This window comes from Nesoenas mayeri (assembly GCF_963082525.1).
Source record: "Nesoenas mayeri genome assembly, chromosome: 3".
Lineage (NCBI taxonomy): Eukaryota > Metazoa > Chordata > Aves > Columbiformes > Columbidae > Nesoenas > Nesoenas mayeri.
In genome coordinates this window covers 5,465,990-5,484,355 of record NC_137544.1, presented here as the reverse complement: position 1 = coordinate 5,484,355, position 18,366 = coordinate 5,465,990, and the positions used below count along the sequence as shown (strand labels likewise).

Sequence of the window (18,366 nt, the reverse complement as noted above, 5' to 3'; positions counted from 1 at the left end):
TTTATGAACTACGGCTCATGATTTTTGATGTTGCAAAGCAGTCACAGAAGGCCTCATCAATGGAATTAATTATCGATAGCCAGAATGTACCATGGTTGACACAAAAAGGTCTTCGGTACAAACCATAAATATAAAAAAGTCAAAAAGGCAGAGGGCCCAAAAATAAACATTAAAAAAGTCTAAGTCCTAAGAGTGTAGGAATCTGAACCCGGTTATGGCAGGATAAGCTAGAGCTGGCAGTGAATAGCTGCCCACTATGGCTCCTCCAGTGTCAGTTCTCTCTCCACATTCCCAGTGAAAAAAAAGAGGTAATAGGTCTCCTTTTCATCGTGGGCTTTGTTACCTCCTGTTTGTTACAGGATAAGAGCACAAATATGGCAATTATTGCAGAATACTTGATGTTGCAAGACTTCTGCAACAGGCTTCCCTACCTTTATTTGCTCAGGTCTTTATTCATATTGAGAAGCACCTTTTTGTGTGAGTATATGATATCATGAGAAATGGCTCTCAAAAAATTAGAGGTTGACTAGGGAAAGAGATCCTCTCCATTAAAAGTTGTCAACCGTCTTCCAGAACTGATGCATCTAAGCATTTATGTTTAATATAAATATATTAAATATAAGTATATTTAGAATTTAGAATTTAATATACATATAAATAGAAGATACTTGCAGCCTCACAGTTGTAACAAAAAGATTTGACTGTTTTTTGATAAATGATTTTTTTATCGTAGACCAGCTCCCTGAAAAATGGCTCCCTGCAAAACAGCCAGAACAGCATTAACAGCAAAAGTTATGGAAAAATCGACAGAAATGTTTTGATATAATACTACTACTAAATAAAAACCTTAGGAAAACAGATTATAGGCAGAGTAATAAATATACTTACAGCAGTGAACAGTCCCTGCCATTTAAAGCTGAAAAAGTAAGAGGTTTATTCTTGACATATTACAGCAAGTGCTGATTTGTGGACAGGTTGAGACCCAGATTAAAGAATCCCTACAGATAGTGCTGGGAGAAATACATCTGCTTAAATCCAAAAGTGTGGTCCTCTGCTAGCTCTCTGTCATGCCAAGGGAAATCTGTAACCCTTATGTATTCCACAGCATGGAAAGAGCAGGAAGATTAAAACCTTGTTTCCTATTAAACTGAAATAGGGCACTCCTTGCTTGGTGTTTTGTTGCAATTTGCATCTAATTTGGAGACTTTTGCCTCTTGTGTAAGGCAGCATGTGGGCAGCCTGGTTGCTAAAAAGAGGATTGTGTGTGCCACAGCTGGATTTCAGGGTGTGAAACATCAGGTTCTGGAGCATTTCTTGGGCAAACTGTTCTCTAGCCCTGATAAGACCGGAACATGCATCTTCTGAGTATATACCTGTTATTTTCTTTTATGTCTCAAAATGATAAAATGATAACCTACAAATATGTAAAACTCTGTTGATTATTTCTGTTTCCTTTAAAATTTATCATTCTCACCTGTCCAGCAACTATGGCTATTACAGAGAAAATTAATGAGGATTCTCTCCATACAACTAAAAAATGCACCTTTCTGCTCAGATGATTAATATTTGAAGTACAACAGTCACAGTTCTTTTAAGGTCATTTTAAAGTCCATTGTATTTTTGTGATGTCTTTACTCTTGCAAAGCAGAATAAAAACCTGGCTGACGCAGAACAGTGTGAACAGTCTGCTACTGGATATAGCATAGTATGTAGCAGATGATGACTCAGCCTCAGAGGAAATCTGTTTGATAAAACCAATCTTACATATGATAGTTTAAAAGTTAGACAAACAGTATGGAAGGACAAACCAGCACTGTCAGGAATTAACTGGATGAAGAAAAACAAACCAAATATTTATTAGTCTTGTGTAAACTTACAATTCCAGTTAATTTTTCTGAGTTTATATAATTATGTCAGAGAAGATTAAGCAAAAAGCACGTGCTTCTGCAAATATGCAGGAAAAGATACACTAAAACTTAATGTACTTGTCTAATACAACAATCAAAATCAGAAGTGTGAAATGGAACTTCCTTATGGTAGTAGACTTCCAGTCGTTGTAGCCTCTCTCTTTTTAGTTATCATCCAGTTAGGTTTAGATAAGGAATGGAAAGTTTCATCTACCACGAAATTTAAGCTACTTGTGACATGCATTTCAAAAAGTCAAGCTGTCCATCCATTTCTTGCTTAGGACTTTCTTCAAGACTGGATTTGAATACTATGGAATTTTCCATGTTTGTACCAATGCATTCATGTATGCTTCCATAGCAGGATGTTGGTAGTGATTGCAGAGCATACATTTCTTAGCTTACTCAATTGTTAATAACTTATGTTTAGTGTAAAAAAGGAAAAAAAAAAAATAGATGAATTGAAAATACTATGCAGGATGTTAAACTTCATCAGCATGTTTTAAAACATTAATATTTGTTAACTGTATTATCTAATGTTGATGTCTCTTGCAGCAAGTACATTTTTGCCTTAGTGATACATGCCAGGCAATGCTTTGCTGAAAACTGACAGGCAGACTAAAAAAATACAGCTCCCTCTTCAAATCTCAGGAAAGTATAGAAATAAATTCACTGAAGACATTACATTACCAAAAGTCAATTTCCAATATTTTAGATTAATTTATGAGATTTATTGGTTTGTCATGCCTGCTCTCAAAGGTATCCTTGTATTTAGTTCACATTATTGTCTGATTGCCAGCTCTATCTTTTAGAAAATTGTGGGGTTTGCTCTTTGGATATTATTTAGAAATGAATAAAAATGTGAAAGCAAAATTAACTAAAAAATAAAAAGCCCGTGTGAAAATAGTCTTGAAAAGAGGCAACACAAGGTCATTTTTCTCCTACTGTTAATTACATGATATACAGTTTGGAAGTTATAATAGGTCTCACCAATTTTTGGAATGCATCTCCATTTACCTACAATTTGCTTCTCTTATAAAACTATTGGATGTACAGGTGCACCATTAAACAATATTTTCCTGCCACGTGTCAACCAATGCAAAACCTTTATTGCTTTAAGGAAAGTTAGCTCTGCAGTGAGGGTGTTATTTAAAAATTAGAGATCCTTCTTGCAGTTACTTTGTTCAGATGCTCACACACACTTTGCTTCTTTCAACTCCCTTTCACAAAGAACATTCTTTTTGAATTTTGGGAAATAGCTGTTTCATCATGCAGTCAGGAGAGTGTCTAAGTGAGAGGCAATCCACAGTTTCAGGAGGGATTTTTCAAACTCACTACACATAACAAGACTTCACCATTTTCCCATCCTCACCCTTGAAACCGTTGTAACACGTGAAAATGTCAAATCAGTCAAGGCTCTAGGCGCACATGTAAAAGTCTACTGAATATTTTTGCTTTGCAGGTTTCGAGAACATTTCTTCAAGTTCTGAGAAATAAGTGAATCAAGGCCTACAGCATGTGAGGAGTGTAAAATACACCCGTCTTACAGCTTTCAGAAGGCTGCATAAGTTCTAGCAATATCCAGAAGTTTCATGACTAATGATGATACATTTTCAAAATGGCATTCAAGTTTCTGTTTCAGCGTTAAAAGGATGTCGTGACTGTTGGATATCAGATCTGGGGAAAAAACCCACATGCAGTTCTGCCTGCCACAGGATTTTTCTACTTGCCATTAAAATACATTATTTTTGTAGTGGTGACAGACAAGATACTGCCTTAGGTGAACTCTGCATATGATAAAGTTTCGTTGTTCCTGCTGTACCATTGTACAAGTGAGAGAACTATTGCAGTTTAGGGGTGGAATGGGAAATGACCCCTTTCCACAGGTCCTCCCATGGCAGCTCCTTGTCAGCTCTGGATCCTTGCTAAAGGTAGGAAGGGTTTCAAGGGTTTCACCTTGAAAGGTGAAATGATCCAGGAACAGAATGTTCTAGGAGGAATGCATGCTCTGATGTGGGGACCCCAGTGACTACAGGGACCTATTTGGGACAAAGCACACTGCCTCACAATACGTTGTGAAGTATATCCTATAATGTCTTTAAGTCTTTTACCAGCATTGTCTGGTTGCAACGTGACTGTTTGGTACCAAAATCAGTCACTAAATGATTTTCATACCATAGAAACACCAGGACCTGGAACTCACGTAAAGCAGTGACCATAGCCAACTGCCTTCTAAAATACGCTTAAATGAAAAAAAAAGTGTTGCTGAAGGTTTACTTTTCACCAGTTTGCTTTGTAGTGAGAGAATGTGTCAGGGGAATAGGATACTTAATAGAATGCCAGACTGCAGTACTGCCAACATTTATGTAGAAGGTACCATAAACACTAAGTTAAACGTTATTTGGGATATTTGAGGAAAACATTCTTTGCTCCACCCATCAAAGGCATGTCCCTTTGGAGAGAAAAAGAATATAAAATTCCTTGAAGCAAAGAGGTACAGATTAATGTCTCCGTAGCACAGTGCAGGAGAGCTTGGGTTTCCTGCTCCAAAGGTTGTTTATAACATCATCAATCTATTAATTGTTATTACTCTCTCCAGATCTTGTCTCTCCTAAGTACCAGTTATTTATTTTATACTAAACTATAATGAATTCAAATTCTGGCAGATTTCTTAGAGCGTAATCGACTCTTGATGTTCATTGGATGTAATCTGGGAACACAGAACATGTTTTTGTCCAAGAAAGTGCCCTAAATGTGCTTGTGGCAAATGATAATGTGGATCTGACCCGCCTTTACTCAAGAAAAGCATTCAGTGAAGGCTTTCCATATCACTGGCAAAAGCTATCTTCAACCATGATTGCGACTTGTGTCTGGGGAAGGTCTTGGACATCACATGTGAGAATGGTGAAGGTAGCTCTGAATGTGAGTACTGCCTGCACAAACATCTAACCACATTGCCAAAGGTCTCTGTCTCTGCCCGTTACTCAGGAGCATCATGGAGCTAGATATCCCATTGCTGGTGACATCCAAGGCCAGGCTGGATGGGGCTCTGAGCAACCTGAGCTGGTGAAGATGTCCCTGCTCATGGCAGGGGTTGGACTGGATGAGCTTTGAAGGTCCTTCCAACCCAAACCATTCTATGATTCTGTAATCTGTGTGTTCAACAGTGTGTATACGCCATATGTTATTAGTTTCATCTGTACCACATCTCTCTAGTTTGCAAATGTCTTTTATGGCTTTGTCAAACAAACTACCCAAGCCAAAATGACATCCACTCATCCAAGTTACTCATTGAAGAAGAAAGTTTGTTTTGGCAAGATCAGTTCATGATGAAGCCATGCTGGTGTTTTATACTCTACTGATTACAAAATGACAGGTAAACAATTAGTTCCATTATCTTCTCAGATATCTAAATTAGGCTTATTGACCTTTAGTTCCCTGGGTCCTTGCAGGTGAGATATATGAGGGGCAATTTTTACCTCATTACACAACTTTTTTGCTTGTGTGAGTGACTGAGAAATCAGTTTCTGTGTTACGAGTTAGGATGAAAGGGAATAGACTTCTTGACACGTTACTCTTAGTAAATCGGCTGTTTTAGGAGTGGGGTGTGACAAGTCTACCCATTTCCTTAATGACAACACTGGATTAGTTATTACATTATCATCATTCTTACTTGGATCTGTGATAACTATTTAAGAATTCAATAAGTCATGTTCCGGAGCTCACATCTACAACCCGGCATTGCTTAATTTACTGGTAGAAATGTACCCAAATGAGAGGGCAGTATACCGTAGAGGGAAAAGGTAGTGGGAACAAGAAAAACCCAAAACAAATAATAAGCACTTTGAATTGTGAAACCGGGCTTTTAACTTAATGTTCATCTTTTATACTAGAAGAAATGCCACCAAAATGAATGAGTCAGAAACGTGTGTTGAAATTGCCACCGAAATGGATGAGTCAGAAGCATATGTTAAAATTATTCTGTGCCAAAGACACTGGGACTTGGAATTTTTAATTATGACAGCAGCTTTCTTACTAAACGAAGACTGGAATGTGAAATTGTAAGGTGAGACTAAAATAATTTTTAGTCCCACTGTTGACTGCATGGAAGAACATTTTCTTCCCAAAGGTCATAGAAGTGAACATTGCATGTTCTTTATGCTAATGGTCATGCTTTCTGAAAAACAGTATGAAGAAAATTTATTTGCCTGACATTTTTTTTTTTTTGCCTAGGAAACCTTCATTTTCTCACATGAACTGTTTCTGCTTATGCTGATAAAGAATCAAGCTTCCTTCAAGACCTAATGCTGATAAAGTCACAAAGTTGGTGGAAGTTAAGTAAGTGAAATGTATTTCATGGTAATAAGAAGGAACAGAAATTACAATGAATTGGCTCATGAAGAATAAGTAATTTAATGACAGATACAGCAAAAGCAGATATTAAAAAAATAATTTGTTATTAAAAGCAAAATTTCCAAATGCAGTGACCATTCCCCTTGGCTATCTATTCTTGTGAATTAAGCCCTTTTCTCATACAGTCCTTTTCCATTAGAGGACAGGTTTAGTGACCTATATGCATGCTAAGTGTAACCTTATAGTATAAGCAGAATCACTAATTTAAATGAAATAATTTTTTTTTTTTTTAACCTTTAAATACAAATTTGCACTTTACAATAGAACATGTATCAGCAAAAGATGTGGATTCTAAACCAGAATAGTTCTATTGCAAATTGTCCTAATTCCTTTTGAGAAGTACATATATCAGGTAATCTTGTTTATCTTCTCATTCTTTTAACAATACAATAACGTGAATGTTGGTCAAGTTAAGAATAATTCCATGACCAAGGACCATCCATCTATACTAAGAACATATGAAACATATAGAACCACAGAACTTTTAACAATGCTCCTTAGATAACATTTTGGGAAAAAGAAGGTGTGAGAAACTAACCATTAACTATATCTAGTACCCAAATCCCAAATTTCAGTTAAGATCTCCACTATGTTCTAGACGATTATACGAATAGAATCTATACACTGTCCTACAGCTTTTTGTCATCTGAATTACTGGACTGAAGTCAGTCCTCCTGCATATGTAGGAGAGGCAGAGTGAAATCTGTTTTTATGGAAGGAGGCACTAAGGTGATGTATGTCCAGGAAGGGGAAAGTTGAGCCTGTTATTTTATTTCAGTTTTGTATTGTCAGGATGCAAGGCAGTGAACTTGACGAAGCTATGGGTAAATCCAGGAGCATTTGTCAAGACAGTTGGAATAAATATCTTCAAACTTTCAAAGCTTGGCTGAAAATGAATCAAAACACAAAATTAATCATAGATGAGAAGCTGCAGCATTTCCTTTTGGCACTATTTTTTAATCAAGATTTCTTTTTTTCTGTAATTTTTTCCTCTTTGTTGCCATTTACTCCACAGCAGCATCCAAAACCTTTGACCACACATACAAAATTCGTAGCTCTTTCAAGGAGGTTTCTCACTGAAATTGCAAGGTGTTTTGAAGCTTTCTTCCTTCATACTACAGCTTATTATGAGAATTAGGTTAATTACATAACCGAAGTTAGACTTGAAGTTAAGATCGACTTTATGAGAGTCAGCCCATATGTTTTTATTTTCTGTTAGGATTCTTAAAACTCAGATTTTCTCCTTGCTCTTATCAAGTGTGTTGCTACTGCTACTGGATCAGCCTCCATTGTTCAAAGGAGGAAGAAGACAAAAAGGTAAATATTTCCCCTCCTTCCATCCATCTCATGTCCTAGATTCAAGGACAAGACTTGTCTCTTCTGGCTATGGAACAGCATATAATCTTCAGCTAGAAATATGGAGCTCAGATTTCTGTGCTACCGTTGGTATAAACATATCTTTGACCTCATCTGCAATCAGTGGATCTTCTTATACTAGGAACTACTAATGAGAGCTTCCATATGGAGACCCAGACATTGCCATCTTTAAAGAAGGTATCTAGGCCATATGAATATCTTGATCCATGAAGTGGAGAGTATCTGCATCCCATTGTACACCACCCACTGTCTAACATTTGCCCACCTTTCTCAGAGACTCCTTCTTTGGTGTCACTCCACAAGTTGCCCCACCTAGGTAAAGCACCTAGTGTGGGCCTGTAATAGCGCTTTTGACCCTGTGTTTGAACAAATAATTTCACAGCCTTGCCATTTACATAAATTAATTGGTATTTTTTTAAAGTATCAATTTTACCCAACTCACAATTAAAATGTTTAAAACTTACTGCATAATCCATTTTCACAAGCATGAGGACAATCACCACAGGGTTCTCCTTTTTTATAGGGTGTCTTCATTGAACTTCGTAGATTCCCCCTGAAACATCAACATTACCAACATATGCTATAAAGTCACTGTAACATATCTGAGAATAAAACTTAATTATATGGATGCATACATATATTCATCTACACTCAGTCTTTGGTTATATGTCAAAGAATTTTTATGTGTTTGTTGGGTTTATCTTGTGGTGCAGCCCATGATAAGGGTGTCTGGCCCCCTGCAGCCATGGAGATCCATGATGGAGCAGAATGAGGACTCCAGTGAGGACTCTATTGAGGACTCCACACCAGAGAGCTGGGTGTGCCCCGAGAAGGCTGTGTCCCTGAGGAGACCCTGCACTGGATCAGGCTCCTGGCAGGACCTGTGACCCTATGGGGAGCCCATGCTGGAGCAGTATGTTCCTGAAGGACCAGACCCCTTGAGAAGGACCCACCCTGGGACAGTTTGTGAAGAACTGCAGCCTGTGGAAAGGACCCACATAGAAGTTCATCAGCAATTGTCTCCTATGGGTGGGACCCCACGCTGGTGCAGGAGATGAACTGATGATGAGATGAACATGAACTGACCATAATCCCCCATTCCCTGTCACTCTGTGCCGCCCAAGGGGAGGAGGCGAGAATTCATGAGTGAAATTGAGCTTGGGAAGAAGGGAGGGGTGGGCAGAAGGTGTTTTTAGACTTGTTTCTATTCCTCATTATCCTATGCTGTTTGACTGGCAATAATTAATTTCCCCAAGTTGAGTCTGTTTTGCTCGTGACAGTAATTGGTGGATGATTTCCCTGTCCTTCCCATGACCCATGAGATTTTTCCATATTTTTTCTGGCATGTTGAGGAGGGGGAGTGATAGAGCAGCTTGGTGGGCTACTGGTGGTCAGCCAAGGTCAACCCACCACAATATATGGCAATGTGAATGTGAAAATTAATTTCAGGCAGTTTATGAAATCATCATTCTACCTTAAAATTCACACTATTTTTTCTTTGTATTAATTATAGTTTTCACTCTACTGTGCATATTTATATACCTTTCTGAACCAAGATTTCAAGTAGAATGTGCAAAATATTTGTTAATTATTATTATGAAAATTAGGATTTTTAAATAAATGACATTTAATCTGAAAATCAGCGTCACATTTATATTTTACATTTTGCTTGTTTGACAATTCTTTTAATGAGTATGTTTCTGTTTTTTCATATTCTTAATATAATCTGCAAAGCTGTTCTTCAGTTATGGGTGACGTGCCCTATTACAAATTTCACCATGTCCCAACTAATTTTGATAATGTAATAAGAAGGTCCAGAATAAAAATCAATACGTACATGGGGCAGTACTGGCAGACATAATAGTATTTGTATTGATGGTTGGGACAGTAAGCAACAGCACATCCGATTTCCTTAGAATTCCACCAAACCACCTGTAGGTGTAAGAATAAAAATCATAGGGGAATGAAAAATACACATTTGAAAATCATTTAAATACAATGTGCATTACAGAAACATTTGCATCCAAGATAAGTCATTTTATTTACCCTTTATAGTTGAATGTTCCACCTTTCTGGAAAAACTTTTTTTTCCTTTCCTTTTACCCCTAGGGCCAAAGAACATTAAGGATAGAATGATAATAATTTAGGATGTATAAATATGAAAGGTTTGAGTCAAATTGTCTCAGTGATATAAGTTTTCATTAAATTACAACTGTTGAAGGAGATGTAGGAATCATGATGTGAAATTTTGTATCCTGTGTTTCGTTCAGGTGAACAGAGGAGGTTGTCATAGGCCATTGTTCAACTGGAAAATCTCTGAGTCAATGGAACTCTGTAGACTGTAACAAATCCATTTATAATTCCTTCCTGATACATTAATAATCCTATTTTTCCAGTGTCTGAGCAATTTTCAGATGTTAAACAATCAAATAAGTTTCTTCCCTTTGTTTCTTCCTGAAGTTTGGAAATACCAGTATCTTTACACTTTACTCTGTAAATACACTTAGCCTATTATTTTCATTTTAATTCTGTTACTTTGAAAGTTTTTGTCTTGTTTTGTCAGAATAACTGTCATATTTCCATTGCACTTATTCCCTTTAAGGATAATGAGAGAGTAAAAGTTGCTTAGCTAACATATAGATTTTTTTTTTTTAATTTATTTTTTTTTTAATTCAGCCTGAAATATTAAAAAGTTGTATCTACCTGAGTGAAATGGCCAATCACAGCACCTTCTTTTTTTGCTCCAATTCCATATTCAAAATCTTTCTCTTCATCATACCAGGCCTGAACAACTTTTGCCCATGGGAAAGGGCCAGTGGACATGAAGATATTTTCACCACATTGTACATCTGAAAAGAGAAAGTTACTGAGAAATGCATAAAAGATACATGTGTGAGTAAAAACCAGCAAAAAGTGGTATGATTTGCACAGAAATTCTCATCCCAGATGGGACAGCAGGGTGGTATATTTTTCCAATTTGATGACATCACCCTTTGTCAATTCTGAAGTTGTCACTTGACCAGTTAGCAACATGGCCAACCTGTTTGACTGGTAGTTTGGTTGTTGACAGACCTTTTGCATGTCTATAGATACACCTGCAAATGTGCATCACAGACTCATGACTGTAATTTTATTATTTGAAAATTAGCAGCCTAGTCATTATTCAATTAACAACTCAGTAAGCTTGGCAGAAATCCCAATCTTTCAAAGCTTAGTTCTGGTAAACAAAAAGGTGTCTACACCATCTTCACCTACTGTTTTTACTCAGGTCCAGCCCTACTGTATGCTCATTAGTTCTCATTTAGGATTCACCTTAGTAAGAACCAGAGGATTTGTTTTTTAGGAAAAAATTGTGGGAACTGAAGAGCAGTCCACATCTTACATACACTATAAACAGGTCAGTCAACACCACACTGGGCATGGATCATGGCTATTGTTAACATATTATACTGTGACTAACAAAAACAGAAGTATTTAAATGAACCTCCAAGATAGTTATAGGTTACAAGTTGCCACAAGATTTTAAAACTGGGAGTCCTGTCTTAGAAATTACGCTTACCACCACCAGCTAGTTTTGGACCTTCAGCCTTTGCCCCTTCCTTCCTCCAGCACATAAAAGCTGGTTTCTGCAGTAAACTGGGTCTAAATTATTTTCTTTCTGATACATATTTGGAGAGAATAAGCTTTCTCACTATGATTTTTTTTCACCTATTGAAGAAAATATGATATACTTATGTAAAACTGATACAACTGAGATGTCAATGGGATTGAACTTTTCTCACTTGACAGATTTATATCTAGAATTTTGCCTTTGTCCCGTACACCAACAAAATCACATTGAATATAAATGGCATCTCAAAAACAATCTAACAAACATCCAAACCTCAAACTATTCACATCAATAACTGTATGACATCATGCAAATAACACTCATGTTTCTCTTACTGGTTGTCCGCAAGTTAGGAGGACTGTGACTTAAAGTACACTGATTGGCCCATTTCTGGGCATTCACTGCAGCCGGAATATTCCATACCTTAATGAAAGAAGAAAATATTAATCTTTCAGGCACACAGCAATTAATAACCCCTCATGAAGGAACAACATTTGGAAATTACACTTCAAATCAGAAAAAAATCATACAAAATCATTTTCTTTCCCTTTTTTGTGGGGTAGGGAATGTAGGAATGAAGTTACTATGCACCCAGGAGAATAGAAGGTGTGAAGAATGATGAAGAATGCATCAGAAAGAAATGAACAATGTTGTGGCTTCTCCTTTTCATTTTCTTTTTCCTCCAAAAGAAAGATGCATTATAGCTCATATACCACAAATTTTCCAGAACTGTTTTTCTACCTGCCCAGTCTTATGTTTCTCTTGGTGTGCGCCATACTCAGTCTTTAGGAAAGGTCTGGATGGTGAATTTGTGGCTAAATAAAATAATGTGAGCTTACAGTCCTGTATCTCTCATAGGGTCTTTTATTAGTTAAAAATAGATTTGCAGCATGCAACTTACCATCTTCAACATGTTGCTGGCAGTTGGCCTTACTCCTCTCCTGAGAGCATTATGTTTGTCAACAATCACCTTTTGCTGATCTGGTCTGCTTGTTGACAGAGCATGGAAACTTTCAGGTTCCTAAATTGAAATAACATGTTATATTTCTTTTTTATTTGAATGTAACTAAGTCCTGAATCCTGTCTAGGAAGTACTAAAATAGCAACATACTAATATCAGCCAAGGAGGTTATCCTTGTGATGGAGGATGTGCTGTGATATCATTTTTCTCCAATGTATCTATAGAGTTCTTCCATGTGGAACAGCACTTCCAGTGATTCCACAGTGTGGAGCTTAGCAGTAACAACATTGGTTCCTGTGTCATATCTGCCAACCCTCTATGGGTGGCTGAGATATCCTGAAAAACCTCATGTGCTTGTAGAATCTTAAATTTAGGCAAAAGAATCAGATTAAATTTACTATTAGAATTTCCTTTGTGAGGTTTTAAAGAAACAGGATCTAAAAATCAGCTGAAGACATGAATGTGTTTGTGATGTATTTCCCTTCTTCAGTACTTTAAACATGTCTAACAATGTTTTTGGTTTTGTGTTTGTCAAAGGAACCTGTTGTTTAACCACAGGATTGTCACAGACCTCTTGTGGTATTTCATTTTTCCTACTGAAAAAGAAAAAGGTGCCTATGTTTTTCATGCCAAATATTTTCTTCCACTCTTGCCATAACTGACAGCATTTCTCAAATTTTCATATGTTTCCTATTTAAAAAATACTCATGTACAGAACTCAGCCTCCCCTTTACAACCATTCTCACCAGTCTTCTAGACTGAAGCAAGGAGAGCAGAAAGGGAAAAATTAGGGGGAAAGCTAGTCAAGCCTTCAGTCACATTAGTGTTTCTGAAGCAGAAGGAGCAAACTTGAAACTTCAGACTAAGTATGGGCTGAAAGGAACCACTCGTAGTGTTTTAGTTCATTTAGTTTTTGAGGGAAATTAGTAATACATGAGAGAATAGGGCTGTAAAAATGTGGGGAATTAATAGGAAGAGAAATGCATCTTTGGGATATCGAGATTACTGGATATATATGTGAGATCTTCTGGAAAATATAGTTATTGCTGATCCAACTCATAAGTAACATTGAATCTATAGTTAAGTTTGCAAGTGTGGAACCAATGTACTGTTTTGGCATTAAAGAGACTTCAAGGATAAATGCTTTACAGATCCTAGATGTCTAATCAGACTCCTCCTGTAAATGATCAGTGAGCACAGGAAAAGCCATATTCAGTCAGACCATGAGAGTCTTGGAACCCACAAAGATTTTCTGAGTACGAAGTGTAGATCCTACCTCTGCAGCAGACAGAGGCAGCACAGCTGTGAGACACAGGAACACCACTGGCAGAATCATCTCTGAAAAGGGGAGAATGAGGATTTAATTTATTTTTTAAAGAACTTTAATTTCCCTGAATAAAAAAAATCACCTTCTGTGTATTTCCTGGATTTTCCTCAAGTAGCAAGGTAATGTGTTCTTTCCTCCTATTTTTAGATGTAAAAAAATAAAATATGCCTTTTGCACCTCCAAACTTCTGTGAATCAACTGCTTTATATGTCTCTTATTTCCTGCTGTAATCCTGGTTGAATGCCTCCACCTGAACTCACAGAACAGGAGGACATTTGTGCATCCCTTCCTGTAGGAAGCCTTCTGCTCATTGCTACACCATGGAACAGCTGAGGTGGAATGCTGCGTTTAGCTTGTTTCTGTGTCTTTATTAGTTTGAAACTTTCTGTTCTATCACCTGTTTTGAATGGACTGCATTGGTTGAAAGGGGTGTTTGACACTCAGCCCATGTGCAGACCTCTACACTTAGATGTCCGAGTCTAGATTCAAACTCCTTACTTAATGACCAGCATGGTGAAACCTTGCATGTGAACTGGGGCAGAACTGGCTGGACCAGAAATGGACCAGCACTGGTTTCCTGGGAAAGGCTTGTTTCAGAAACCATTTTTTGTTTTTATTTTTTTAAAGACAATTCTTGATTAAATTGCAGGTAGTGTGGAATAGCAACAGAAATTAGAGCCTCCTCTAACTGAAGAAGCAAACACCAGACTCCAAGACTCTACTTAGGGAGCTCAAAACTCTGTACTGTCCCACTACAGTGATCCAGGAGGTAACAGGTCACTTCAAAGTTCAGGTGTCTGATTGCAATCAGTCATAAGAGTCACATTCAGGTTGTTTCTGCTTAGGTACCTTAGGCAGGCAAGCAGGTGACTAGAGCAGAATTTACTTATTTTGGCATTTTTCCCAGCCTCCCATTCCAAGGGAGTTTATGAGCATGTTGCCAAAGAGGAGTATTGTTAGCTTAAATTCTTATTTGTTTTTGAGGGGCTGCTGGCTTCAGTTTTAATTTATTCTTGAGGAAAGGCCAATAAGATTTGCTGATCTTTCCGTATTCAGCAAAGCCCCTTTACCTCGAGGCAACCAGTTTATATAAAACAAAAGTGAGAACATATGGATAAGAAAAACTATCCTTTTCCAAATGGTACAGCAAGGCCCATTTTCCTCACCAGCTTACTGACGTTGCACTGGAGGTGATGCACAGTCAGCACGGATGCTGTTCCACCTCTGCCAAAGAGCAAAGCCCTTTGAAATGTTCTGAGAGTATGGACAGCTGTAGCTCAGGGGCCAAAAAAAATGAACTATTCTGCTAATTAACAGTATAAGTCATTGATTTCTTGTTCTTGGTATTGCCATATTTCACTTATTTTTAATTTTGACATCACCTATGCCTCCTTAAAGTGCTTTAGGATCACAGAAGATTTTTCTCTCTAACTTTTCTATCACTTATTCCTCAGGGCCATTGCAAAACTTTGTGATGTATATGACCTAGGTGTTTAGCAGTAAAATATTATACTCCAAATAACATGAAAAATTACTATTTTTACTTCGTTTCTGACTAGAAAGTAAATAGAGGTGGTGGTTGTTTTTAGCTGTGCTTAACTTATGGGCAAAAATATGTCTTTTGAGTGCAAGATGTGATGATGTGCAAATAGAAAACAACCTTTTCTTGCACCTAAATCGTGTAAAAATGAATTATCTGTTGCAGTGGAAAAATAACTCTTCAATGAAATTGTGAAGCTTTCTGTTTTACAAACCAAGCTGAAGAAACTAACTTAAAGACATGGGCAAAGTATTAATTCACTGCAATATTTTCTATGAATTAACTTACAATTAAATATAATCAGTAATTTAATACATGATGTAAGTTTCAAAATGCCATTTGAATGCTTTTTAAGACCCAGTGGGTTTCCTGCTCCAAGATATTAACATACTTTTGGCAATCCCACTTATTTCAACCAAATGCTTATAGTTTATGAGATGTAAATTTAATTACTCTGCATTAATTTCTAGGCACTGGTCCTAAAATCAGTCTCTCTGTCCCCCTCCCCTGTTCCCCCTCAATCAAACACAAATCAGGACATGTGCCAAGTCTTAGTGACTTTCCTGCAACTCCATCTGTGTACAGGGATCTGCCACTGAAAGATGGTGCTTTAGCATCCCTAGTTTAGCAAACTTGTGTGAATATGTTTTTCCCATTTCCCTCTTCCAAAAACAACCAAAAAAGCATCCTAAATTATTCATACATGTGAACATCTATTACAAAAGAACATTCCCATTATTTATATTCTACTTGAAAAACACCTAAAATGGAATAACACTAGCTGTGATTTCACCTGTATAGCTTTGTTTCACAAAGTCCTAATTAGCAGCCAACTTGCACAAGAGTGGCAAATTGCACAAGGTGGTAATTTCCCCACTCTGAAAATAAGTGGTGATGGCTACATATAGCAATAGAATACACTGAATTGAACATATATTCAGTTAAAAATGTTCTGTCTTTCTCAGTCTTTTTCTCTGTGTACACATAATCTGCCAAGACACCGCTTTCTTGCATACAGGCAGCTTTTCTTCTGGTTTTGATTGTTCATCAATTTTTTTACTTGTCTTACACTATTACCTATGTTATCCTTATTTTTCACTGAATAAAATCCTCTTTCTGTGGCTGTCCTAAATTTTTCAAGAAGCCTTCTGACAATAGGTTGCATTTGAATACATGAAAAAAATTACAATACTTTAAGTAAAGAAATCAATGTAAATCCTACCTTTTGTTTCCAGGAAGATTAGGAATTTCTTCTGTTCTTCTTCAGGTGGTTGTGGAAGTGACCAGGGTTCTTCACTGGAGGGTGATTTATAGCTCTTCTGTTTCCTGATAGGACAAGGTGACTCAGTGTCACAGGTATTATAAAATTCAAATAGTGACCAGATGGAACAGTGTGTTTCTCAAGTCCAGGTTCTTCCAAGACAGAGGCTGTTTGCTTGTGTTTTGTTTTTATTCTCTCTTACTTCTTGTACTGAAAGAGATGAAATACTCTGAAATGAGTTTTATATCTACTGCTTCTTATATGTAAAATTTGCAGTCAATGTGAATGCTGGGTACAAAGGCTCTCTGCTAATGATTGACACATCCAGTTGTAGTACGACTTGATCTTAATCTCCAGCAATGCAAATAAACTCAGCTGGCTACAGAGGTGTCTCCAGACTGACGTTGTTGAAACCAAGATGGAATTTTGCCCATCGATTTTTCCATGGGGGTAAAAATAGTCTTGGGCCAAGTTCCTCTTCATGCTATGGCTTCTTTATGTCAGTCCTACAGTGTAAAAGTCAAAGAAGGAGACAAAGATATTTCTGCAATTGATACTTTTACCCAGTATTGAATAAAGATTAAAAGATTATTGTGTGCACTACCATTAAAGCACATAATGTTTCGGCATATCCGGGTACATGTGGTAAGATGAGAATGGGTAGAAATACTGCCAGATCAGAAGGGTATTTGTGTTCATATTGACTGTTTCTGTCCACATTCAGTCTCAAGTAATTGCTGACCAGAGCAGCTGTCATTGACTTCTTTTATATAAAATACTGTTACTTTTTTTATTTTAATTCAGATCTTCCTTCCTCATAATCACTCAACTCCTACCTTAGTCCCTTGTGCCTTCACAAAAATCTTTTGCTTTTCATTAGCTGGGAAACCAGTATATTGTCTTTACCAGAAAAAATAGTGGTCAGCAAATTTGGGGTTGACACCAGATCACAGGGAACAGTCAATATGCTACATTATAAAGCTGCAGTTTAGATGAATCTCAAAAAGCTGAAGAAGTGACCTGACAAAAATGATCTGCAAGTGATCAACTGGGAGAGACCAATTGCTTGGGGAGCAGCTCCAACAAACACTTAAGGATTGTAGGTGGACAACAAGGTGCATAGGAGCAAGTAGTTCTCACAGGCAACAGAAAGGTTAACCCCATCCTGCCTTGCATTAGCCACTATGTAGTGAGAGTGCTCAGAACAGTGATTATATCCACTGTTACAGCACTTCCAACACCATATCTGGACTATTGTGTCCAGTTTTGCAGTTTCCAGTACAGGAAAGACATGAGCAAACTGGAGTAAGCCTAGCAAAAGGCCACTATGTTGGCAAAAAAAAGGCTGAGGTGGACTCATTTATAACATGAGGTAAGGGCCACAAATTGCAGCCCTGATCGGATATAAAGAAAAATAATTTTGACAGTGAGGCTTGTGAAACATTGAAGCAGATTGACTGGGGAGGTGGTAGATTTTGCGTACTTGGAGGTATTCAAAAATGCACAAGGCACTGAGCAACCTTATATAATTTTCAAATTAGTGATGCTTTAAACATTGTGCTAGACCAGATGAGCTTCAGAGGTCCTATACAACCAAAATTGTTCTAAGGTTGTGTGATTTTTATATTGTTTACACTGAAAAGGCAACAAATGAGATGTCTTACTTTACTTGTTGAGAAATATGACAATTTAATTAATTACACTGGGAACATCTAATTGTTATATGAGAAAGCAAGTGTTACTAGCATAATCATTATAACCATTACTAATTGAAAAGGTTGCATTCAGGTCATCAGTGAACCACAGATCTCAAGGTAAAACTAGATACTATTATGCTCATGTCATTCATCTCCCTGTCTAATATACACCAAGACCTCTTTAGTCAGCTCCCATTCAAGCATCCTATCCCTTAATAACATTTCTGTGAATAGACATTTTGTCATGACACTTCAAAAATTATTCCTATAGTTCAC

General features: G+C 37.2%; 1 protein-coding gene across 1 annotated transcript in view; it reads right to left on the bottom strand.

Moving 5' to 3' along the window:
- CRISP2 (cysteine rich secretory protein 2) overlaps positions 1–18,366 on the bottom strand; it is a gene marked incomplete at both ends in the record, with an annotated part of 93,078 nt that overhangs the window by 35,331 nt on the left and 39,381 nt on the right. The window contains 7 exons of the mRNA XM_080342886.1: positions 8,159–8,247; positions 9,532–9,626; positions 10,398–10,543; positions 11,640–11,727; positions 12,206–12,325; positions 13,542–13,603; positions 16,355–16,531. Of these exons, the coding sequence (XP_080199012.1) occupies positions 8,159–8,247; positions 9,532–9,626; positions 10,398–10,543; positions 11,640–11,727; positions 12,206–12,325; positions 13,542–13,603; positions 16,355–16,531 (777 nt within the window). The remainder of the gene's footprint in view (positions 1–8,158; positions 8,248–9,531; positions 9,627–10,397; positions 10,544–11,639; positions 11,728–12,205; positions 12,326–13,541; positions 13,604–16,354; positions 16,532–18,366) is intronic.